The sequence below is a fragment of the Nerophis ophidion genome, linkage group LG05 (genome assembly GCF_033978795.1).
Source record: "Nerophis ophidion isolate RoL-2023_Sa linkage group LG05, RoL_Noph_v1.0, whole genome shotgun sequence".
NCBI classification, from domain to species: Eukaryota; Metazoa; Chordata; class Actinopteri; order Syngnathiformes; family Syngnathidae; genus Nerophis; species Nerophis ophidion.
Window position 1 is genome coordinate 78922510 of NC_084615.1, and position 12638 is coordinate 78935147.

At 42.9% G+C, this 12638-nt stretch overlaps 1 protein-coding gene across 2 annotated transcripts in view; it reads right to left on the minus strand.

Moving 5' to 3' along the window:
• Positions 1 to 4736: 4736 nt before the first annotated feature.
• Positions 4737 to 12638, minus strand: part of LOC133553647 (A disintegrin and metalloproteinase with thrombospondin motifs 2-like) — a 338493-nt gene continuing 330591 nt past the window's right edge. For both annotated transcript variants that reach the window (XM_061902099.1, XM_061902098.1), the window contains one exon: positions 4737 to 9719. In XM_061902099.1, coding sequence (XP_061758083.1) covers positions 7516 to 9719 — 2204 coding nt within the window. In that variant the 3' untranslated portion in view covers positions 4737 to 7515. The remainder of the gene's footprint in view (positions 9720 to 12638) is intronic.

Below are 12638 nucleotides of genomic sequence, written 5' to 3' on the forward strand. Positions count from 1 at the left end.
GCAGCGCCCAGGACTGACTTCCTAACCTCCAATACAAAAGACTTCTCTGTGGAAAAAAAATAAACAGCCATTTCTGTCTGGCTCCAGAAGGCAGTGCGGTCAGGTCACTTCTTCACCTCATCCTTTTCGATGGTATTTTCAACAAAAAGCAAATATAATTGCAAAAATATCATGGCTATGCCTACAAATCCATTACAAAGTAAAATAATAACATAAGTCTTATATAAGGATCAGATCATCATTGACAGAAAGTGGATTACAAACCCCGTTTCCGTATGAGTTGGGAAATGGTGTTAGATGTAAATATAAACAGAATACAATGATTTGCAAATCCTTTTCAAGCCATATTCAGTTGAATATGCTACAAAGACAACATATTTCATGTTCAAACTCATAAACATTTTTTTGTTGTTGCAAATAATCATTAACTTTAGAATTTGATGCCAGCAACACGTGACAAAGAAGTTGGGAAAGGTGCAAATAAATACTGATAAAGTTGAGAAATGCTCATCAAACACTTATTTGGAACATCCCACAGGTGTGCAGGCTAATTGGGAACAGGTGGATGCCATGATTGGCTATAAAAACAGCTTCCCAAAAAATGCTCAGTCTTTCACAAGAAAGGATGGGGCGAGGTACACCCCTTTGTCCACAACTGTGTGAGCAAATAGTCAAACAGTTTAAGAACAACCTTTCTCAAAGTGACATTGCAAGAAATTTAGGGATTTCAACATCTACGCTCCATAATATCATCAAAAGGTTCAGAGAATCTGTAGAAATCACTCCACGTAAGCGGCATGGCCGGAAACCAACATTGAATGACCGTGACCTTCCATCCCTCAGACGGCACTGTATAGAAAACCGACATCAATCTCTAAAGGATATCACCACATGGGCTCAGGAACACTTCAGAAAACCACTGTCACTAAATATTGTTTGTCGCTACATCTGTAAGCGCAAGTTAAAGCTCTACTATGCAAAGCAAAAGCCATTTATCAACAACATTTAGAAACGCCGCCAGCTTCTCTGGGCCCGAGATCATCTAAGATGGACTGATGCAAAATGGAAAAGTGTTCTGTGTTCTGACGAGTCCAAATTTGAAATCGTTTTTGGAAATATTTGACATCGTGTCATCCGGACCAAAGGGGAAGCGAACCATCCAGACTGTTATCGACGCAAAGTGTAAAAGCCAGCATGTGTGATGGTATGGGGGTGTATTAGTGCCCAAGGCATGGGTAACTTACACATCTGTGAAGGCACCATTAATGCTGAAAGGTACATAAAGGTTTTGGAGTAACATATGCTGCCATCTAAGCGCTGTCTTTTTCATGGACGCCCCTGCTTATTTCACAGCGTGGCTTCGTAAAAAAAGAGTGCGGGTACTTTCCGGGCCTGCCTGCATTCCAGACCTGTCCCCCATGGAAAATGTGTGGCGCATTATGAAGCGTAAAATACGACAGCGGAGACCCCGGACTGTTGAAGGACTGAAGCTCTACATAAAACAAGAATGGGAAAGAATTCCTCTTTCAAAGCTTCAATAATTAGTTTCCTCAGTTTCCAAACGTTTATTGAGTGTTGTTAAAAGAAAAGGTGATGTAACACAGTGGTGAACATGCCCTTTCCCAACTATTTTGGCACGTGTTGCAGCCATGAAATTCTAAGTTATTTATTATTTTAAAAGAAAATAAAGTTTATGAGTTTGAACATCAAATATGTTGTCTTTGTAGCATATTCAACTGAATATGGGTTGAAAAGGATTTGCAAATCATTGTATTCTGTTTATATTTACATCTAACACAATTTCCTAACGCATATGGAAACGGGGTTTGTAGATACCAGTGACATCCCATATGACAGTGCTCATTACAATACACTCGTTACCGGTATAGCTCGGTTGGTAGAGTGGTCGTGCCAGCAACTTGAGGGTTGCAGGTTCGATTCCAGCTTGTGCCATCCTAGTCACTGCCGTTGTGTCCTTGGGCAAGACACTTTACCCACCTGCTCCCAGTGCCACCCACACTGGTTTAAATGTAACTTAGATATTGGGTTTCACTATGTAAAAGTGCATTGAGTCACTAGAGAAAAGCGCTATATAAATATAATCCACTTCCCTTCACATCACTTACAGGAATGTTCCACATCTGGACATAAGCTGCATTTCTTTACCGCATCCAGAAACAAGCTGACCATATTCTGAAATCCCAAAAAGAGGACACATATATGCGTGCCGAGGCCGGGACTAAGTGAACATTTGCCAATGATACTTGAACTTGTATTAATAAATAATATATTTATTTGAAGAAAGCATTTTTTCACCTCTGTTTACAGAAGTGTTGGCGCAAGGAATTTTCAAAATGGGGTCCCACTTTTTTATAAGCGTTTTGAAAACAAATGATAAACATCTGCATTGTCCTGTTATTTCTCACATTCTATGTTGTGTTTTGGAAAAAGGTTGTCATAAACGTCACTCAATTCATTAAAAGAAAGAATAAAAAAAAAGAAGACACATTTGTATGCAGATGTAGATGTCATTCCATCCATCCATCCATCCATCCATCTTCTTCCGCTTATCCGAGGTCGGGTCGCGGGGGCAACAGCCTAAGCAGGGAAACCCAGACTTCCCTCTCCCCAGCCACTTCGTCTAGCTCTTCCCGGGGGATCCCGAGGTGTTCCCAGGCCAGCCGGGAGACATAGTCTTCCCAACGTGTCCTGGGTCTTCCCCGTGGCCTCCTACCAGCTGGACGTGCCCTAAACACCTCCCTAGGGAGGCGTTCGGGTGGCATCCTGACCAGATGCCCGAACCACCTCATCTGGCTCCTCTCCATGTGGAGGAGCAGCGGCTTTACTTTGAGTTCCTCCCGGATGGCAGAGCTTCTCACCCTATCTCTAAGGCGGAGGAAACTCATTTGGGCCGCTTGTACCCGTGATCTTATCCTTTCGGTCATGACCCAAAGCTCATGACCATAGGTGAGGATGGGAACGTAGATCAACCGGTAAATTGAGGGCTTTGCCTTCCGGCTCAGCTCCTTCTTCACCACAACGGATCGGTACAACATCCGCATTACTGAAGACGCCGCACCGCCTGTCGATCTCACCATCCACTCTTCCCTCACTCGTGAACAAGACTCCTAGGTACTTGAACTCCTCCACTTGGGGCAGGGTCTCCTCCCCAACCCGGCACTGCACCCTTTTCCGGACGAGAACCATGGACTCGGATTTGGAGGTGCTGATTCTCATTCCGGCCGCTTCACACTCGGCTGCGAACCGATCCAGTGAGAGCTGAAGATCCCGGTCAGATGAAGCCATCAGGACCACATCAAAGCAGAGACCTAATCCTGCGGTCACCAAACCAGATCTACATATGTTCGACTTGCCGGCAGTAAGTCGAACATATGTAGATGTATTCAGTTCTAAACATTCATTCACTTTGTTCTTTCCTTCATGGATCTAAACTTTACCGCTGCTGGTAGTTTTTTTCTATGTTTTTATTGAATAATTTGTAGGTGTATTTATTTCAATATAAAAGTGTAAAAAGTGTTTTGCTTGGGTCATGAAATGATGACACTGGTGTGCCGGGGCATTCATTTTATATTTAACGCTTAAATCTCTGGTGTCTACATCAATTTCAGATCCATTCCTCATTTCAAAACGTTTTAGTTTTTTTTTAATGCCCTTTTTTGTCAAACAGAACTATATATTTTTTAATGGCAAACACACAAAATATGCAAAATCTTTCACCCAAAATATTTTTCAAAGTGGAATATTTGATGTGACTTAATTGGAACCTTGGATAGGTCAAAAATTCATAATAACATAGATTTTGATTCAATATTATGTTTTGAGCAATGACAGTTTGATCTACTAATATATTCATAATTTTAATCAATCAATCAACGTACTTGCCAACCTTGAGACCTCCGAATTAAGGAGATGGGGCGGGGGGAGAGGTTGGTGGGGGCGGGGTTTAGATGGGGGAGTATATATTGTAGCGTCCCAAAAGAGTTAGTGTTGCAAGGGGTTCCGGGTATTTGTTCTGTTGTGTTTATGTTGTGTTACGGTGCGGATGTTCTCCCAAAATGTGTTTGTCATTCTTGTTTGGTGTGGCTTCACAGTGTGGCGCATATTTGTAACAGTGTTAAAGTTGTTTAAACGGCCACCCTCAGTGTGACCTGTATGGCTGTCGACCAAGTATGCCTTGCATTCACTTGTGTGTGTGTGAAAAGCTGTGTGCCTGGACCAGCACACAAAGGTAATACCTTTAAGGCAAGCCCCCAAATTTGTTGTCTGGATGGGAATCGGGGTACTATCGGGAGAATGGTTGACCCCTTGAGATTTTCGGGAGGGGCACTGAAATTCGGGAGGGTTGGCAAGTATGTCAATCAATCCACTCGCTCGCCCTCACAACTTTTTCTGTGCACACACCTTCACAATTTGTTTTGTTTTGAACTTTTTCTTAACCCTGTACGTACATTGAAAATACACGCAGCCCTGACTCAAAATGCCGGACATTTGAGGCATTTAAGACCTTCACAATTTGTTTTGTTTTGAACTCTTTCTTAACCCTGTACGTACATTGAAACTACACGCAATCCTGACTCAAAATGCAGGACATTTGAGGCATTTAAGAAACCCCGCCCGGACGGCCCGGACAACCTCGCCAAAGAGGACATGTCTGGGGAAAAGAGGACGCATGGTCAGTTTTTTGTTACACATGAACAAGAATGACCCAACACGGATACATTGCAAAATACCACAGGCACTTAAACTTTAATAAATATTAAACATGAAGTTCTTTTGGATATGTACAGATATCGTACAGCTAGATCTGTTGGTGCTTCAGCGGTTGTTTCCAGTTAGAAATGGATAAACAATTTAAAATGATCGATCCAAAGCTTCTTTGCATACAAAGTTACCATAGAATGTTATATTACTGTATCTCTATATTCTCTGTACATACAAATAACACTTTTAGCATCAAAGCACCTTTGTTCAGACCGCAACACAAATAATACTAATAAAAACATGCCACAAATATTTTATATCTCCTGAAGCCTTTTTGTTTTCCCAACAATAGCTTCGTCTTATGTTCCAAGCACCGTGTGTTTAGCAATTCCCCAAAGCAGGCAATTTATCGGGGGATGAGAAAATCCCAAAGCATGCAACTCTGGAACAAGCAACATAAAAATAAGTAGCAAAACTACATTGAGTTTGTTACTCAATTTAAACTGTTTTCCACAGGTTTGGGGAGGAGACACAATGACGATGTCCCACAGTAGCAACATAAGCGGTACCATGAGGTATTTGTCTCTGCACTTGTATCAAAATAGTTGTATTAACAGTACTGTCTTACATCCTTGCCCAGTTATGGTCACCATTGTGGATGCTTTTGAGGAGTAACAAGTTTGGTTTTATAAAGTGCTCCTTTAAAGGCCTACTGAAATGAGATGTTCTTATTTCAACGGGGATAGCAGCTCCATTCTATGTGTCATACTTCATCATTTCCCCATATTGCCATATTTTTGCTGAAAGGATTTAGTAGAGAACATCCACGATAAATTCGCAACTTTTGGTCGCTAAAAAAAAAGCCTTGCCTGTACCGGAAGTAGCAGACGATGTGCGCGTGATGTCACGGGTTGTGGAGCTCCTCACATCTGAACATTGTTTATAATGTGAGCCAGCAGCAGCTAGAGCGATTCGGACCGAGAAAGCGACGATTTCCCCATTAATTGGAGCGAGGATGAACGATTTGTGGATGAGGAAATTCAGAGTGAAGGACTAGGAAAAAAAAAAAAAAAGGCGATTGCAGTGGGAGCGATTCAGATGTTATTAGACACATTTTGACAAGAACCTGTACTGGCTCACCAGCACTGGCTTCCTGTGCACTTAAGATGTGACTTTAAGGTTTTACTACTTACGTATAAAATACTACACGGTCTAGCTCCATCCTATCTTGCCGATTGTATTGTACCATATGTCCCGGCAAGAAATCTGCCTTCAAAGGACTCCGGCTTATTAGTGATTCCCAAAGCCCAAAAAAAGTCTGGGGCTATAGAGCGTTTTCCGTTCGGGCTCCAGTACTCTGGAATGCCCTCCCTGTAAAAGTTTGAGATGCCACCTCAGTGGAAACATTTAAGTCTCACCTTAAAACTCATTTGTATACTCTAGCCTTTAAATAGACTCCCTTTTTAGACCAGTTGATCTGCCGTTTCTTTTCTTTTTCTCCTATGTCCCACTCTCCCTTGTGGAGGGGGTCCGGTCCGATCCGGTGGCCATGTACTGCTTGCCTGTGTATCGGCTGGGGACATCTCTGCGCTGCTGATCCGCCTCCGCTTGGGATGGTTTCCTGCTGGCTCCGCTGTGGACGGGACTCTCGCTGCTGTGTTGGATCCGCTTTGGACTGGACTCTTGCGGATCCATTATGGATTGAACTTTCACAGTATCATGTTAGACCCGCTCGACATCCATTGCTTTCCTCCTCTCCAAGGTTCTCATAGTCATCATTATCACCGACGTCCCACTGGGTGTGAGTTTTCCTTGCCCTTATGTGGGCCTACCGAGGATGTCGTAGTGGTTTGTGCAGCCCTTTGAGACACTAGTGATTTAGGGCTATATAAGTAAACATTGATTGATTGATTGATTGACATTTACTAGGATACTTCTGGAAAATCCCTTATCTTTCTATTGTGTTGCTAGTGTTTTAGTGAGATTAAATAGTACCTGAAAGTGGGAGGGGTGTGACCACGGGTGTGTTGACCCAGTGTCTCTGAGGGAAGTCACGCGGCTGCAGCAAGACAGAAGCTCCGCTGATGTCTCCGGTAAGAGCCGACTTATTAAGACAATTTTCTCACCGAAACCTGCCGGTTGACATGTGGTCGGGATCCATGTTCGCTTGACCGCTCTGATCCATAGTAAAGCTTCACCTTCAGGAATTTTAAACAAGGAAACACCGGCTGTGTTTGTGTTAGCTAAAGGCTAAAAGCTTCCTGCCTCCATCTTTCTACTTTGACTTCTCCAATATTAATTGAACAAATTGCAAAAGATTCAGCAACACAGATGTCCAGAATACTGTGTAATTATGCGATCAAAGCAGACTACTTATAGCTTGGATCGGGCTGGAAAATAACGTCCGCTACAACCCGAGACGTCCAACGCACGCGTCATCATGCCGCAACGTTTCCAACAGGATACTTCGCGGGAAATTTGAAATTGCAATTTAGTAAACTAAAGCGGCCGTATTGGCATGTGTTGCAATGTTAATATTTCATCATTGATATATAAACTATCAGACTGCGTGGTCGCTAGTAGTGGCTTTCAGTAGGACTTTAACTAGGTACATGTGTGCTAGTTTCTGGATTTTCTTGTTTGTTGCCAAAGCTACGACTTCCCAGAGGTCTTTATTGACTGTTTCAACGCGGACAGTTTGTTGCTGAACCCCCGATAGAGGGAACACCGTGGGGATTTTAAAGAAGTCTGTAGAAATGGTCGTCTCTATAAGAGAACTGAACAAGTTGTGCTCTATCGCTCTGCATGGCCTCTCCTCATCCTAAGGAGAAGGTTCCGCTTCTCCTCCAGAAGCTCCTGAATACGTTTATTCCTGGTCTTTTCCCGCAGGTTGACGCGTCGCTTTGGGATCAGGTTGTTCTGGGAAATGTCAGAGTCCTCGCTGGTGATCCTTTGGTACAGAGCGTCGATGTCATTGTTGTCTTTTCCCCCTTGCTGAGGGTCCACCGTAGAGAACACAGGAGTCCCAGCGGTAGGTTTTTCAGTCGTGTGTGCGAGAGAGGAAGCAGGGTCGGGGGTTGTAGCCGTGACAGGCGTGGTCACAGGAATGTACTCGGAAAGGTTCAGCCAGGGCAAGGAAGTCAGATCCGTCACATCTTCGCTGTGGAGGGTCGGTATCATCACAGCTAAGCCGTCATCCAGCACCGTGGTGCGACTCGCCGCATCCTCACGGTTGTAAGACACGGTGATGCCGTCGCCACTCAGAATAGTTCCGCGGCTGACAATGACATCCCCGCCGCTGCTCATTGGGACGTCCGTGTGTGACGGCTTTTCGCTGGGAATTGTGACGTCTGGAAGATGGCTTGAGGTTGTGGTTCCCAAGCGAGCATTGTCTTCTCGCCACAAAAGAGCTTCGTCCGTACTTGCTGACTTTTTAGTGATAGCCGTGGTGTTGATTGTTGAGTAAGGCAAAGGCAGGCTTGTGGTTGTACTAGAAACACTGGTGGTCGAAGGACTAGAGGACGGGGTCTCCGTGCTTGTGATTGGAGTCGTCCATGTAATGTGATACGAAGCTGTTGTCGTTTGTCCCACTGGGATTCGACTTTCGACTTCGACTCTTTCTGCGATTTTTGAGGTCTTTTTCAGGCTTGTTTTTGTTTGGGTTTGCTTTGAAACTTTGGCGTTTTTGGGGGGTAATGACTTTGAAGCGGTCTTATTTTTAGGAGTGGGTTTGCTTTTTTCAGTAAGCTTCTTAACCGGGGGAGACTTCTTTGGGGAGGCGTTGACTATCTTTTTGGGCGCTGTGTGAGCTGGCATAGGCTTTTTGGTCGTTGTGTTAGAAGGTCCATTATTTTCAGGAGTTGTCTTGGTCGGTTTGAATTTTTTGGGAGTTGTTTTGTCTGGTGTAGTCTTTTTAGGAGTTGTTTTGTCTGGTATAGTCTTTTTGGGAGTTGTTTTGTCTGGTGTAGTCTTTTTAGGAGTTGTTTTGTCTGGTGTAGTCTTTTTGGGAGTTGTTTTGTCTGGTGTAGTCTTTTTAGGAGTCACACTAACTGGTGTAGTCTTTTTGGGAGTTGTTTTGACTGGTGTAGTCTTTTTGGGTGTTGTTTTGACTAGTGTAGTTTTTTTGGGTGTCTTTTTGACTGGTGTAGTCTTTTTGGGTGTTGTTTTGACCGGTGTAGTTTTTTGGGGTGTCTTTTTTACTGCTGTAGTCTTTTTGGTTGTCGTTTTGACTGGTGTAATCTTTTTAGGAAGCAAGTTGGTTACTGTAGCCTTTTTGCTGGTTGATGTACTCTTTTTTGGGGTAGTGTTCTTTTGGAGACTGGACTTTGGCGCATTCTCCTTTTTGTGTGGATATTTTTTGGGTGGACTTACTTTTAGGGTACTTTTCTTTGGTACAACATTTTTGGGGGGCTTGGTTTGTAGTGGGGTTTTGGTACTGTTAATGCTCATACTGTTGGTTGGAGTGAATTTTGTGGGAAAGAAAGTGGTAGTTGGATAACCTGTAGTGCTCTGTGGCGTTGGATGTAAACTCTCGTCTGTTCCTGGGGCAGGCAAGGTAAGAGTTTTCGCATTAGTTCTGGGAAAGTCCGTAGCATTTGATGTGGTTGGGAGAACAGGTGCTATGGTAGCTCCTCTTGTGCGGGTGGCGATTATTTCTGTGGCTCCCAGTGAGGTCAAGGTGGACTGATGGCTTGTAAGAACCAATGTGGGAGTATGAGTCACGGTCCAGGAGTTGGTGGTCACATCTGGAGTGGCAGTGATTAGAGATTTAGAAGGCTGGGTAGCAGTGAACAAATGACTGAGGCTGGTGGGCGGACGCCCTGTGACGTCGTGTGGTGTGGAACTGATGGGGGTGGTGGTGAAGTTGGTTCGAGACTCCGTGGCTGTGACATTGCTGCAGGTCTTGCAGCATAGAAGCTGAAAGTCTGGTAGAGAGCAGTAGCGCGTCAACCCCTCCTTACGACAGAACACCCAGCGGTCTCCATGACAACGGTGGCCTGCGGAAAAAAAACACAAAAAAAAACAAACAAAGAGCTGAAACTATAGAGAGCAGTTGATGTATTGCCAGTGTATGCTGAAGTGTGTGTAGGAGTGTGTGGTTCCACACCGTGCACAGAACAGGTGTCAAGCCAGGCCAGCAGCAGAGGATGCAGGGAGGAAGAAAGAGGAAGGCCCAAAACGTGAAAAAGAGAAATCCAGGGAAATTCTAGAAAATTTGAAATAGAAATGTTGCCAGTCTAAATTTTTGTACTAACCCCGTTTTCATATCAGTTGGAGGAATTGTGTTAGATGTAAATATAAACAGAATACAATGATTTGCAAATCCTTTTCAAGCCATATTCAGTTGAATATGCTACAAAGACAACATATTTCATGTTCAAACTCATAAACTTTTTTTTTCTAAATAATCATTAACTTTAGAATTTGATGCCAGCAACACGTGACAAAGAGTTGGGAAAGGTGGCAATAAATACTGATTAAGTTGAGGAATGCTCATCAAACACTTATTTGGAACATCCCACAGGTGTGCAGGCTAATTGGGAACAGGTGGGTGCCATGATTGGCTATAAAAACAGCTTCCCAAAAAATGCTCAGTCTTTCACAAGAAAGGATGGGGCGAGGTACACCCCTTTGTCCACAACTGCGTGAGCAAATAGTCAAACAGTTTAAGAACAACCTTTCTCAAAGTGCAATTGCAAGACATTTAGGAATTTCAACATCTACGCTCCATAATATCATCAAAAGGTTCAGAGAATCTGGTGAAATCACTCCACGTAAGCGGCATGGCCCGAAACCAACATTGAATGACCGTGACCTTCGATCCTGTATCAAAAACCGACATCAATCTCTAAAGGATATCACCACATGGGCTCAGGAACACTTCAGAAAACCACTGTCACTAAATACTGTTTGGCGCTACATCTGTAAGTGCAAGTTAAAGCTCTACTATGCGAAGCGAAAACCATTTATCAACAACATCCAGAAACGCCGTCGGCTTTTCTGGGCCCGAGATAATCTAAGATGGACTGATGCAAAGTGGAATAGTGTTCTGTGGTCTGACGAGTCCAGATTTCAAATTGTTTTTGGAAATATTTGACATTGTGTTATTCGGACCAAAGGGGAAGCGAACCATCAAGACTGTTATCGAAGCAAAGTTCAAAAGCCAGCATGTGTGATGGTATGGGGGTGCATTAGTGCCCAAGACATGGGTAACTAACACATCTGTGAAGGCACCACTAATGCTGAAAGGTACATACAGGTTTTGGAACAACATACGCTGCCATCCAAGCGCAGTCTTTTTCATGGACGCCCCTGCTTATTTCAGCAAGACAATGCCAAGCGATATGTTACAACAGCGTGGCTTCGTAAAAAAAAGTGCAGGTACTTTCCTGGCCAGCCTGCAGTCCAGACCTGTCTCCCATCGAAAATGTGTGAAGCGTAAAATACAACAGCGGAGACCCCGGACTGTTGAAGGACTGAAGCTCTACATAAAACAAGAATGGGAAAGAATTCCACTTTCAAAGCTCCAACAATTAGTTTCCTCAGTTCCCAAACGTGTATTGAGTGTTGTTAAAAGAAAAGGTGATGTAACACAGTGGTGAACATGCCCTTTCCCAACTACTTTGGCACGTGTTGCAGCCATGAAATTCCAAGGTAATTATTATTTGCAAAAAATAAAAATAAAGTTTATGAGTTTGAACATGAAATATGTTGTCTTTGTAGCATATTCAACTGAATATGGCTTGAAAAGGATTTGCAAATCATTGTATTCTGTTTATATTTACATCTAACACAATTTCCCAACTCATATGGAAACGTGTTTTGTATAAAAAAAGGTTGATCGATGGCTAATGTATCACTTTTTTTCCTTCACTTTTTGACTTTGACCTTAGAAAACGAGACATCCATATGGAAAAAACTCCCGGTGAGAAAACGCGGACACTTTTCAAAACATTTTTATTGATACAACTTTGCTGTTTGAGAATGACAGGAACTTAAACAATGAGATGCACGCCGCCCCCCCCTGCTCAATATATAGATATATTCTTTTCTTAAGAAAAATAATTCAACTGTATCGAAAGTTACAAGTTCACAGTCACTTTGGTAAAACACTTCAATACTGGAAATCAACCAATCCGGGTGTTGATTGAACATCATTTTGAAATCAAAGGAAACTAAACGCAGTAGTACAACAAATGATAGTTGCTGTCAAAATGAAATCCGTGACGATGTAAAAACTGGAATGGCACGTTAAGTGTCATATGAAACATTTACAAAACATTAATAAAATTTCCCTGATAAATCAAAGTGCATATAGACGCAGTGCACATAGTCCATCTGAATGTTTCTTCAACGTTAACCAAAGGTTAGCCAGCCCCACGCAGCAGGCCAGTGAAGCCACGAAACAGTTACCCATAGTATAGAATATTATAGAAGATAACAGTCATGAACATTTTTTTAAATACAGTCAACACCAATGTTATATACAGTATCGCACTGCTAGATCTGGCTTGGTCTCTTACAGTCCAACTCCAGCAGGAGGAAACCTTGGATAGCTGGCTACATAGTCACAACAGAAATATGTGATCACAATACAATGACATGTCTGAAGTGTTGAGTGTGTTTGTACAGTGGGGCAAAAAAGTATTTAGTCAGCCAGCGATCGTGCAAGTTCTCCCACTTCAAATGATGACAGAGGTCTGTCATTTTCATCATAGGTACACTTCAACTGTGAGAGACAGAATGTGGGGAAAAATCCAGGAATTCACATTGTAGGAATTTTAAATAATTTATTTGTAAATTATGGTGGAAAATAAGTATTTGGTCAACCATTCAAAGCTCTCACTGATGGAAGGAGGTTTTGGCTCCAAATCTCACGATACATGGCCCCATTCATTCTTTCCTTAACACGGATC